We start from the raw sequence: 13883 nt of genomic DNA on the forward strand, positions 1-13883 counted from the left end.
AGCAGACAGGCCAGCACATCAGAAGACGTGGAGGAGGCCGTAGGAGGGAGGAGTGCCCAAATAAGGAACTTCAGTTTAAGAAACAAGCCCAAAAAAACCCGCAACCGGCGACTCACAAAATTTACACATGACTTTAGACAAAAAGAAGCCTAAAGTTGCTTACAATACGCCGACTTGGCAAAATTGAATGCTTATTACATTAAAACCTCACCTCATTTCTTGCTGGGTAAATGTCAATATGTGACCATATCGAAACTTTTAACCGTTTTTTAAGTGATTAACTGTAACTTACTATCAGTCCATGCTGGCACAGCAGCATTCGGTTTGTATGCTGACTTCAGCCAGAGTTACGCCACCTCTTCCTGTGTGCACACAGACAATCTCTGCTCAGAAATGAACTGCTTCCTTTTATTGTGGCCTGTTTGAGTAATGCATGCAGCACACTGACAGCCATGAACCGCCAGTCCATTCCAGCCTGTGTATGACTGCATGTGTGTGCCCAACTAACCTTTTTTTTCCAGCCTTCTTTTCCTCCTGAATCATTGTCACGTTATGGTGGAGCAGGTTGGTATGATAAAGGTCCATTTTGTTACCTGTGGCTCATAGCTAGTGGCTGGCCAGCGGTCTGAGTAACACACAGTTTGAAGTCCGACTGATCAAATTGTACAATAAAGGATAGGGTTGGGAATTGATAAGATTTTCACGATTCCGATTCCCTTATCGATTCTGTGAAACGATTCGATTCCTTATCGATTCTCTTATCGATTCCAATTTAGGGACATTTTTTTAACCTCTTAAACAAAAATAGACATCGTATTAAGCATTTAAATTTAAAGTAATACAAATTTAACATTTTAGAGACATAAAAAGACAACAATAAACATTAAGTACGGTTTATAGGTTGGGTTCTGCAATTTTATAAGATTGTCAGGGTTTAGTTTTTGTCTTGCTCCTGTTTCCTTTGAGTTTTCAGTTTATCATCCTCTTGCTCAGTTTACCCTCCACTCCTCCAGTTTTCAGTCACACCTGTTTAACCTGATGGCTTTAATTAGACAGAATCCATTTCACCTGCCAGCCTCTCTTCTTAAGCCTCACCCCGCCTTCACTTCCCCGCTGGTCCGTCTGCAATCTTCTTTCTCCTGTTGCCTCAGCTAGAGAAGCTCCCACGTCCTCCTGAGCACCACCCGTCTGTTGCACAAACCGCCAGAGATTCAACAACCCCTAGTCTGGCTATCAGAGATGTTTCCACGTCCGGTCGTCAGAGCTATATATATATAGCTATATATATATATATATATATATATATATATATATATATATATATATATATATATATATATATATATATATAAAACTATAGATCCAAGTAAAGTGAATATTGACTTGTGCAAGAACAGTGCAGAGAATGAATAAATGTCAGTTACAGAGGGGGGGGGGGGGGTGTTAGAATCACTGAGGGAGGCGTTGTAAAGATTGATGACCACAGGCAGGAAGGATTTCCTGTGGTGCATCTGGGTAAGAGGAGTCTTCTGCTGAAAGGAGCTCCTCTGCTGGGTCAGTGTGTCATGGAGAGGGTGTGAGACATTGTCCAAGATGGACTGTAGCCTGGACAGCATCCTCCTCTCTGCCACCCTCTTCAGAGTGTCCAGCTCCTCCCTCACAACATCCCTGATCACTTTGTTCAGTCTGTTGTTGTCGGCAGCCCACAGTCAGACAGCAAAGAAGAGCGTGCCGGCAACAACAGACTCATAAAACATCCTCAGCATCGTCCCACAGATGTTAAAGGACCTCAGCCTCCTCAGGAAAAAGAGTCGGCTTTGGCCCTTTGTGTAGACCGCCTCGGTGTTCCTGGTCCAGTCCATCTTATTGTTGAAGTACACTCCCGGGTACTTATACTCCTCCACAGTGTCAGCAGGGACCCCCTGGATGGAAACAGGGGTCACAGGTGTTTTTGTCCTCCTCAGATCCACTATTAGCTCCTTAGTCTTTGTCACGTTGAGCTGCAGATGGTTCTGCTCAATCCAAGTGACAAAGTTGCCCACCACAGTCCTGTATTCACTCTCATCACCCCCTTCAATGCAGCCAACTATTGCTGAGTCATCAGAAAACTTCTGAAGGTGGCAGGACTCAAGTGCAATAGTTGAAGTCTGAGGTGAAAAGCGTAAAGAAAACGGGGGAGAGGACAGTGCCCTGAGGGGCCCCAGTGTTGCTGACCACCCTGTCAGACACACAGTTCTGTAGGCGTACATACTGTGGTCTGCCTGTCAGGTAAACAACAATCCAGGACACCATGGGGGCCTTCACCTGCATTCCCTGTTACAGTAATTATTCAAATTTAATAAAATGATAGGAAACACTACTCGCTACTCAAAGAACATGCAAAAAAAAAAATCTAAATAAAACAAGTTGAAATGGATTAAATGAGAGGTAGCAATTCTTAATACAATTCACAGTTGTATAACATCACATTCAAGAAGTCTTTTGTAAATATTTCTTAATGCTTCCTTGTGTTGTGCCACGCCACGTTCCCCCGTCACATTAGGTTCCTTTCTGCCTCTCTGCACAGGTTCAACAGGTTGTTTAACTTGTTGATGGACCGTTGTGTATTTGTCAATTTCAGCATTTGACAACTGATTACTAAATATAAAACAGTTTATTTAATAACTGAAAATAAATTAAATCATTTGATTTTAGGGTCCTAGCCATCAGATTAAAAGTGCCTAATGCTCTGAGCTTAATCTAGGGCCTATTATATTAAGGGTGAGATGATTCTTAAGTCATCATCAGTCACCAGTCACCATAATTTAAGGTGCCTTACAATCAACAGCATGTTCACACGGAGTGTCAACCAGACAGAGAAAGGGTCGGTGGCATCTGATAACAGCACTACTCATTGTGAAGGCCGATTTACCCTTCCATGTAGGGGAGTCTCTTGTTATTCCTGCAATAAAGGAGGTGATCTCCACCGTCCATCACCAAGGCCATCCCGCTCAGTAATGACAATGAGGCCCGGCGCTTATTGGAGATGTCAACAGACATGAACAGACAAGGACAAGGAACAGCTGTGCATAAAGTACTGCTGCTGTCCCGTCAGTGTCCAACAGGATGAGACCTCTACAGCCGACAATGATGTCCCCCTGATGGTATAGGTTCGTTATGTGTCCAGGAGGGCCCTGGTGGATGATTTAATTTCCAGGGAATACATGACCTCAGACACAACCTTCAACACCCTGACTAAGTTCTTGCAGCAGAGGGACATCCCGGAGATGAACATCATCACCTTCGCCATGGATGGAGCGTCAGCTATATTCGGCAGATACCGGGGATTCTCCACCCTGCTGAAGCAGCAAGCCCCCGGGTGTTAACAGTGCCCTGCATACTGGACCATCACAACTTGAAGGCCAAAAAAGTTTCCCTGTCAGCTTGAGCCACATTAAAAGCACATGAAGAGGGAGAGCAGAAATAAAACAGAAAGAACCAAACAGAAAATCAAATGTATATAGAAACAATTGGCACTGCAGAATTAGGTCAGAGCTGCAGGTTTCCTACCACAGCCTCTCTGGCAGCAGACAACACTGCAGAAACCTGCTCAAGTAAAACTGAGCCACTTCCTCTTAGCTACCCAACTCTCACGCACACAGTCTGAGTTTTGTAACCTTCAGTCCATGTGTTCATGTGCTGGTTCTGGTTTAACTCTGGCCGGCTGACCATGATGGACACACAAATCCACTAATCACTTTCTAATCAGTGTATGCATCTTTCTAGGCAAAGCACCTGTTGGTATTTCATTAATACTTTTGTGTTAAAATCTCTCTGCTTTATGTACCCCATTTGATGCTAGACAGACAGGGATGTTGCTTAGGTGGCAGCCAGAGTAAAACCACAGCAGGCGTGTCTACAGACAAAGTTTAGAGGCTCATTACAGAGGAAACCAATTCATTTCAGGTTGAAAGGATTCTTGTGAAGATGATGATGAAAACATCCTTACTGTGTCTGCTGGGGAAGTTAAATACATTTTATAGTATAGTATGCCAACAGTTTACAAGCAGATAATGTATCAGTCATTGGTGTGAAATGAACAGGAAGCTGTTGGTGAAGATCTACATACAGATACTCTGTTTATGGGTCTGATGTCTTTGTGAAAATCAAACCTGAAACTATAACCTGTCTGTCCTTTTCCCAGTTCTGACATCACTGCTGTGCTGCAAGACTCACAAAGGTCAGTAAATGTTGGCACCCTTTTAAAATTTTTGATCAAAATTAGTAAAATTAATTGAGATAGTAGAAAATGAATGTGAGCTGCAGCTTTAAATGGAGATAAGGTGACTCTGATAATAATTGCTTAAACTGTATGATGTGGTTCACCCAGTGTCCCTAAAAATGTTTAATACCCACAATGATACACAAGGGGAAATGCAGTATTGTCACAAATTGGCTCCTTTAAAGTCAAGTATGATTTATTGTGTCCCCTTAGAGAAATTCCCCTTACAACTAGGTGGGACAAGAAGACATAGACCAGGGGTTCCCAAACCCTCTGCACTCAATTGGATAGACCTATAACCAATAAGAGCAACGGAGTGTGTGACGTATGTTAAGTGACGCATAGTTGTTGTCAACAGAACTCAACTGTTAGCCTAGCATAAGAAGATGAGCGTTAACAATTTTTTCCGGTGTTGCAAAAAGAATGTAAGGATCCAAGGAGTCCTTCAACACACAAACCTCATTTTTCAGAAAAACAATAAAGGCGAATGCACATACGAACAAGTTCTCCGTTTAGGATTACAACTGTACAAAACGCCATATAAATCGCATTGCATTAATCGGTCCTGTCAGAACGTTATAACACGGTTGGAACGCGACATGCTTGTGATAAAATGTGTTAGATTGTGTCAGCAGAATCTACACACCTCAACTCTCCAGCGGCAGCCATCGTTGTTGTAAACGAATTCAACCCAAGCGCGCTTTGGTGACGTGGTTGATTACGTTACTGTTGATCATCTGTCCATCATTGTATAAAGCCCGCCCTGACAATTTGATTGGCCCGCCAGATATTGGGCGAGCATACTCGCGCTACTATTGAGCAATGCCAGACCGAACTTCCCGACCTAAAACGTTGTGGGCGGGACTAAGTTCGGAATGGCACCCAGGCTAGCGAGAAGATGCCTCTTTCCTGTGCTGCATGGAAATGTACCAAAAGCTGTGCAAGACCATCCTTTTCAAGGTTTTTAGCTTGCATACAAAACAGACTATTGTGTTGTATTATATATAATTTTAAGTATTATAAATAAGTACATAGATATGTGATTACTAAGTAATCACAATCACATATATATATATATATATATATATATATATATATATACTAAGTAAGTATATATATATATATATATATATATATATATATATATATATATATATATATATATATATATATATATATTAGGGCTGGGCAACGATTAAAATCTTTAATCACGATTAATCGCATAATTTGCCTGATTAATCATGATTAATCGCATTGTATGCGCAAATTTTTTTGACTGAATTCAAAAGTAGTGTAAAGAGCACTTTTATTTTAATGTTCTGCTGCTATATGAACAAAAGTGTTGTAACATTTGTAGCACTTATCAGTAACACATATTTAGTGTAAAGCTCAACTTAAACATGTAAAACAAAAAATAGCAATAATAATAAATTAAAGCTTATTGCCACTGACAGGAAATTCTCTTTATGGGGAAAAAATCTACCAAAAACAGGCAATTTCTGAGGTAACAGCAGGGAGCAGCATTACCATTTTATGTTCAATACCAAAGTGTGAAGCACAAAAAAAGGTCTACAGTAGCTATCCACTTCTCTGAGCTTCTCTGAGTCATTGAATTGTTTGTTGATGTCTACAGTGTGTTTGGCATTTAAGTGATATGTTAAGCTCAAGGTGCTCCAGTGATAAGAAAGTTTAACTTGGCAGTGGTTACAACTAACCTGTTTCTGTCATATTCGTTGCTGGAAGAATTTTAAACTGAAAATGTCAATTTAAAAGTTCTGTAACTTTACCCTTCCCCATGTCAGCTTTGTTTTTTCCGCGTTTTCCTTTTTCCAGCCAGCACCTTTCTTCCTCTTTGAATACGAGGCTTGGCTGACAGCGAGGTTATTGGCGCATTATCGCCACCTACTGTTCTGATTCAAACCCCTACACCGCAGCAACAGACCTTCACAAAATAAAAGCATGTGCAGTGTTTCCGCAGCACTCTGTTGGCGAGGCGGCCGCCTCGCCAAACTCCTGCTACCGCCTCGCCAACATTCGAAAAAAAAAAAAAAAAAACTCCATATGCGTGCATGTTTATTTGACGTCAACACGCGTTTTTTTGTTGTTGCTTTCTCGTGTGCATATAGTGAATGGCAGGGAAAAACAGGCAAAAATACATGGATACTTTGAAGCGAGAGGCAACTTCACCGACTGGGTCGATGCAGACGCCCCCCCCCCCCACCCGCTCTGCCAGCAGTCATCCGCGTAAAACTTGTTCCGGCCGCCAACTCACCGCCTCGCCTAAGCAAATTCCTGCAGGAAACACTGATGTGAGCAACATGCGTTAATGCGCGATAAAGTAAATATCGCCGTTAATGGTCTAATGAATTAACGTGAAATTAACGCGTTAACTTGCCCAGCCCTAATATATATATATATATATATATATATATATATATATATATATATATATATATATATATATATATATATATATATATATATGTGTGTGTGTGTGTGTGTGTGTGTGTGTGGTTTATGAATATGAAAGTCAATTGGTTACATCTAAACATTGTGGTCTTCATTATTTCATAAAACTTTTAATCCATCCATTCCCTTAGCTCTTAGCAGTAATGATTTTATGGGATTCTTCATAAATAAAATTGATTCCATTAAAAATAAAATAATTGGCATCCTCCCAAACATGATTACCTCGTCCTCAGTAAGTGAGGCAGCATTGGAGGAATCCTTAGAACCTGCGCAGTGTTTGAACTGTTTAGAAGCAGTAGAGCTTTCTGAGCTATCTAAAATTTTAGCTTCATCTAAAACTTCTACCTGTATGTTAGACCCAATCCCAACCAAGTTGTTTAAGGAGGTATTCCCTCTGATCAGTGGTCCTATTTTAGACATGATTAATCTATCCTTGGTAAATGGATATGTACCACAGGCTTTTAAAGTAGCTGTTATTAAACCTTTACTTAAGAAACCATCTCTTGATCAAGATGAGTTAGTAAATTACAGACCTATATCTAATCTTCTTTTCTTATCTAAAATTCTTGAGAAAGTAGTTGCTAATCAACTATGTGAACATTTACAAAGTAATGACCTACTTGAGGAGTTTCAGTCAGGCTTCAGAGCTCATCATAGCACTGAAACAGCTCTGGTGAAGGTCACTAATGATATTCTCATGGCCTCAGAAAATGGACTTGTGTCTATACTTGTCCTGTTAGATCTCAGTGCTGCATTTGATACAGTTGATCACAATATTCTCCTACAAAGACTTGAGCATACTGTAGGGATTAAGGGAAAAGCATTAGGCTGGTTTAAATCTTATCTGTCGGACAGATTCCAGTTTGTTCATGTTAATAATAAATCTTCCTCAAACTCTAGGGTCACTTGTGGAGTACCACAGGGTTCAGTCCTTGGACCAATTCTATTTACTATATATATGCTTCCGATTGGCAAAATTATCAGACAGCATGGGATTAATTTCCACTGTTATGCTGATGACACTCAGCTATATTTATCCATAAATCCTGATGAATCCAATCAGTTACTTCGACTGCAGTCATGTCTTGATGACATCAAAAGCTGGATGACTTTAAATTTCCTGCATTTAAATTCTGACAAGACAGAAGTTGTAATCTTTGGGCCAGAGTCTTCAAAAAATAAAGTTCTTAATCAATCCCTTAATCTGGATGGCATTAACTTGGCCTCTGGTAATAAAGTAAAAAATCTTGGTGTTGTTTTCGACCAAGACATGTCATTTAAATCCCATATTAAACAGATTTCCAGAGTTTCCTTTTTTCACCTCCGGAATATGGCCAAAATTAGAAACATTCTGTCCAGGAGTGATGCTGAAAAACTAGTCCATGCATTTGTTACTTCAAGGTTGGACTATTGTAATTCTTTACTATAAGGAAGTCCACAAAATGCAGTTCGAAGTCTTCAGCTGATCCAAAATGCTGCAGCAAGAGTTCTGATGAAAATCAACAAGAGGGATCATATTTCTCCAATTTTAGCTTCCCTTCATTGGCTTCCTGTTAAATCAAGAATAGAATTTAAAATTCTCCTTCTAACGTATAAAGCCCTTAATATTTAAGCTCCATCATATATCAGAGCTCTGATTACCCCGTATGTTCCTAACAGAGCACTTCGCTCTCAGACTGCAGGTCTGCTGGTGGTTCCTAGAGTCTCTAAAAGTAGAATGGGGGGCAGATCCTTTAGCTATCAGGCTCCTCTCCTGTGGAACCAACTCCCAGTTTTGGTCCGTGAGGCAGACACCCTATCTATTTTTAAGACTAATGTTAAAACTTTCCTTTTTGACAAAGCTTATAGTTAGAGTGGCTCATACCCTGAGCTATCTCTATAGTTGTGCTGTGATAGGTCTAGGCTGCTGGAGGACATCAGGGTCTAATTTTCTCACTCTACTGATTTCTACTGTTCTTCAGTCTACTGTTCTCCAGTTTTGCTTTGTATTACATTGAAATGACTGTCGTCATTTCAGCTTTTAACTTTTTGCTCTCTCTCTTTTTCTTCATAGTAGGTACACCTGGTCTGGCGTTCTGTTAACTGTGACATCATCCAGAGAAGACGGCTCACCCGCTACTACCATCTAATGTAGAACAGATTACTAGATCAATGTGTGCTTCTGTGCTTTTTTGTCTCTCTTGTTGTGTCTCTGTTCTGTCTTCTGTAACCCCAGTCGGTCGAGGCAGATGACCGTTCATACTGAGCCCGGTTCTGCCGGAGGTTTTCCTTCCCGTTAATGGGGAGTTTTTCTTCCCACTGTCGCTTCATGCTTGCTCAGTATGAGGGATTGCAGCAAAGCCATGTACAATGCAGACGACTCTCCCTGTGGCTCTACGGTTCCCCAGGAGTGAATGCTGCTTGTTGGGACTTTGATGCAATCAACTGGTTTCCTTATATAGGACATTTTTGACCAATCTGTATAATCTGACCCAATCTGTATAATATGATTGAACTTGATTTTGTAAAGTGCCTTGAGAGGACATGTTTCATGATTTGGCGCTATATATATAAAATTGAATTGAATTGAATTGAATTAAGATCAGGTATAGACACAGATTAGGAACATAGAAGTACATAACATAAAAGTATATCGCATTTTAAAAGTCTTAAGCCCCCCCTGAACATGAGAAAATCCTCGTTATTCGATGCTGTAGCGCACATTTTCCTTAGTTACTGGGGGAAAATAGGGAGTACCAATATGGCGGCTGGTGGCTTCAAAGCGACTCGTTCTAACAGCGGGCGATTAGCACTACAGTCTATAATAGAGATCAGTGGTGAAAGGAGTCAAGAAACAGCCTCAATCACCCCCCCCCCCCCCTCCACATCCCCTAGCAGCGGTGTGGGCATGTCATATCCGCATCGAGAGACCAAGTCACTCAATTTAATCTCGTGAATAAAACTTTCGGCCCGAATTACATTTTTCCTCACCTGACGTAAACGACGTAACGTCAGCTGAGGGAAAGAAATTTTTTTTTGATTCTTGCTCGTTTTCATCTCCCGGATCCATTGCAATTCTGATTCCTGTCTCTCTTCATCTCCTCCTTAATCACAGATGTCTCAGTTGCCTGATAGTTTCCCTGATTTCAGCCAATTGAGCATATTTGCGAGAATGATTGAAGCAGAGGCCATGAGCCAGGTGCACATCCACAGCAGAATGCGGATATTTCATGTTAATATGAAGCATAGAAGAAGATTTATTTTAGATAGATACATTTTTGTGTGAATACTGTAACGTTCCGTCATGACACCCAAGCACCAGACCGAGGTTTTGATGCTGAAACTTTATTTTAAGGACGAACAGAACCGGACAGCTTCCAATACGGATCATTACAATAAATTTTATTTATTGATTCAATTCACAGTTTATGATTTTTATCTTTGCAAGGGAAAGGTTTATTTACACGTCTTTATGGTGTGGGGGAAAAAAACACGGTCAGACCGCCATAACAGTTTGAGCTCGCGCACCCCTTCCTGGTGCAGAAGACATACAGCAGAGGAAAAAGAACACCGCCTTGATGAGAACCAGTAGAAGAAAATGGCTCAAATGATATAGAACCATTTAGATGCTGTGATCTGTCAAGATCCACCAGGTCTAGTAGGACAAAAGTTAAAATCAGTCAATCAGTCAATAATTTACTATATATCAATACACACATATATATATATATATATATATATATATATATATATATATATATATATATATATATATATATATTTATATATTCACTAATGTCAAAAGCTCTGATGCTTTCATGGAGCAGAGGCAATGTTGGGAGACCAGGTCACAAAAACTTGGACTCTGTTTATGGCATCCACATATCTCTACCTAATATTAGAAAAATCACATTCTAATAAAAAATATAAACAATATCTGTTCTTCTTACTTGTAAAAAGTTATCCCTCGAGCCCTGACGTCAATACTCCATCTATTTAAACAAAAATGAGCCGCACAGTGCTGAGGCATCATTCGTCAGTTCAGCTTAAATCAGCAGGTTAGGGTAGCAGGTCGACCGCCCCAAGATGGCGGCCGTAATTCCTGCGCCGCGACAGTCAATGCGGGGTCTACTCTTATATGCCTATGGTCCCTGAAGCAGAGAGAGGCGTGGTGAGTATTTATTAGACTTGTCCAACAAGCTGCTCTGATGTTATCCAGTTGGTTTTAGAAGTCCCAAGGTCAAGGTATAAACCGTGGGGTGATCAGGCTTTTTCAGATGCTACCCAGAGACTCTGGAACAAGTTACCCCCGGAGTTTTGCACTGTTACAGATATCGCTCTTTTTTAGGTCCAAACTCAAGACATATCTGTTCAGGCTGGCTTTTAATACGTAGCAGTGTTATGACAATTTGATTCTTTTGTTTCTTTGTAACCTTTTTGATTATATTGTTTTCTATGTTCCCTCTTTCTATTATTTTTTGTGATTTTACTAATTTTGTTAAGCACTTTGGACACCTACTGGTTGTTGTAAAGTGCTATATAAATACATTTTGATTGATTGATTATCCTGCAGCTCAAAGGACACATGGGTCCACATGAGGTTCTCCTGGTGGGAGAACTTTAAATCAGACACCTTGGTTCCTCTGGATCATGATGTCAACACAAAACAATGTTTAACAAGTTCTGATGCAGTTCCTATAAACTGTTCTGGGTTTCCACTTTAAATTAATTATTGTATTGATGTCTCAAAACTCTGATATTTATGAGCTGAAACTTTCTATCAGAGATTCTCTGATCAGAGACTTCTGGTTCTTCTCTGGTCTGGAACAGAAAATGGTTCTGGTCGGATTTTAGCTGTTAATAATTAAATAAGAAAATACTGATGATGTTTTTATAATCCAGTAGTGGTTCTGGTTATACAGCAAGATTCTTCTTCTTATAGTGAATGTTCAGAGCTCCTCTCTAACTTTTGCTCTGTGTTGTTTTCTCTCCTGCAGGTCAGAGAAACATCACAGCAGAACCAGGAGACAACGTCATTCTGACATGTAGAGCATCTGAGAACAAAGATGTTATAGTGTTAGAGTGGAGCAGAACTGATCTGGAGTCAGATCAATATGTTGTTCTGTACAGAGACAGTACATTTTTTCCAGATGGCCAGTCTCCATCCTTTCAGGACCGGGTGGATCTACTGGACGTGAAGAATGGAGACGTGTCTTTGGTTCTGAAGAACGTGACGACTGATGATACAGGAACATATGAGTGTCGAGTCGTTCAGGAAGGAAATAATGAAAGGAAGATTCTGGACATTGACCCCATCTGCATCGTTAACCTGAGAGTTGAAGCAGGTGAGTCTGTTTGTGGATCAGAAGCTCCTGCAGCTTCCTGGTTGTTGATGGAAGAGAGAAACAGATCAGATGTTAGATGATGGAGATGGACAGAAAGACTTCAATGAATCCTGGTTTTCATTTCTGACAGAACCATCCTAGAACTGAACAATTTGACAGTTTTCTTCCAGAAAGTCCAACAGAAATGTAGAACGTCATCCAGCTGCTTTGATTTAGTTCAAGAAGCATCAGATGCTGCTTTGCTGCTGCTGCTGCTAAAATCATCTATTATTACAGTTCAACTGATGTGCTCTAAGACATTTATTTATTATTGAAGACATAGAAACAAATGTGGAGAATCAGAAGATAAATGAGGGCTGGCAGTGACTCTGTTTAAAATCAGTCTCCATGTCATTCCAGTCATTTACCAATCAGCTGATTTCAGGTAAAGATGCTGAAATCAATGCAGAATAAAGTCTATTTCAGTCCCCAGTAGTCAGACATCAGATATGTAGAGCAGCATCATGTGATCTGCTCCTGGCCAGCACCAAGATGGACTCCTGGCTTCCAGAGAACAGCTTCTGGATCAGAGGATTGTTGCTGTTCTGGAGCAGAACAGCAACAATCCTCCAGAACTTTCCTCAGGATCCTGTTAAAGGTGGAGAAAGATTTCTACCATCAAGCTGTTTAGTCACTTTAAGCAACATGACAAGCTGCAGAGCTGCACTACAAGGTCACCTTCAAGAACTGCTGCTATGGTCTGCTGCTGTCTACAACATTTAATCTAGTGGACCATCAGAGGAGGGAGCGTAATAGAAAGGTGGAGGAAACAGAGCTGGAGATGCTGATGAGACTCTGGAGGAAGCAGCTGCTCTGAGATCAGAGATCAGTAGATGATGTGGGACAGCAGCTTCTCTATCGTCTCCTAGCTGGAAGATCAGACTAACTCCTGATTCTCTTCTGCAGGAAACAAGGAGGAACTAAAGGAGGATGGAGGAAACAAGGACGGACAAATGGAGGATGGAGGAAACAAGGACGGACAAAAGGAGGATGGAGGGAGCTGTACTGGCTGGATAGTTGGTTTCATAGTAGGACTCGTTGGATTCTTTGTTTTGGTGTCACCTGTTGGTTTTCTGCTCTATAGAAATCAGGGACGTTAATGTCAGGAAATCACCTCCTCTAGCAGAAGTGATCAATGTTTAAAACCGTCCTCCAGCTGAAGAGTGAACATCAAGGCATCATTTCCAGCTGGAAGAAACCTTCAGCTCTGTGACAGAATATAAAAAGACGATAAAGACTCACCTGGTTCTCTTCTGCAGGGATAAAGGACGGACTGATACTCGGTCTCCCAGTTTTTCTTGTTTTGCTTCTTATTGTTTTTATTTATGTACATCATAAGATTCATCACCCAGACTTGACCCACCTCCAGCACCAGAAGCTGAACTCTAGCAAATTACAGCATTACCATAAAAACTTAAGCATCCCTTAAAACCTAAAAGACGCTTTCAACAAGCTGACTGGTGGATAAATAACAGTGTTTTGTCTGAATGGAAAACATGCGTCTGTCAGTTTATTCATTTATTTAGTTAGTTTTTGTGTAGTTGATTCACTTTTTTCATTCATCCTGCAGAAACAGCATCTCTTTACTGACACAAATAAAAAGCATTTAAAAAGTTTAGACAGATTAAATATCACTAGAACCTGTGCCTTTGTGGGAATAAAATGTGAGATTTTATGTTTTTCAAAGTTACATTTTGCAACTTTAATATTTCTCTGTTGATTTTTTATGATTTAAAGAATGAAGCTCATACATGTATTTTATAGGATTCAAAGTTGTTTATTTTGTGTCT

General features: G+C 40.4%; 1 protein-coding gene across 1 annotated transcript; it reads left to right on the top strand.

The window, feature by feature from the left end:
- The first annotated feature begins 3958 nt into the window (after window positions 1–3958).
- On the top strand, window positions 3959–13588 carry LOC118558148 (coxsackievirus and adenovirus receptor homolog). Its single transcript, XM_036128620.1, has 4 exons — window positions 3959–4000; window positions 4184–4219; window positions 11707–12054; window positions 13000–13588. The coding sequence occupies exons 1-4, from the start codon at window positions 3967–3969 to the stop codon at window positions 13191–13193; spliced, it is 612 nt and encodes a 203-aa protein (XP_035984513.1). The 5' UTR covers window positions 3959–3966; the 3' UTR covers window positions 13194–13588.
- Window positions 13589–13883: the final 295 nt, after the last annotated feature.

Source organism: Fundulus heteroclitus, unplaced genomic scaffold (genome assembly GCF_011125445.2).
Source record: "Fundulus heteroclitus isolate FHET01 unplaced genomic scaffold, MU-UCD_Fhet_4.1 scaffold_103, whole genome shotgun sequence".
NCBI classification, from domain to species: Eukaryota; Metazoa; Chordata; class Actinopteri; order Cyprinodontiformes; family Fundulidae; genus Fundulus; species Fundulus heteroclitus.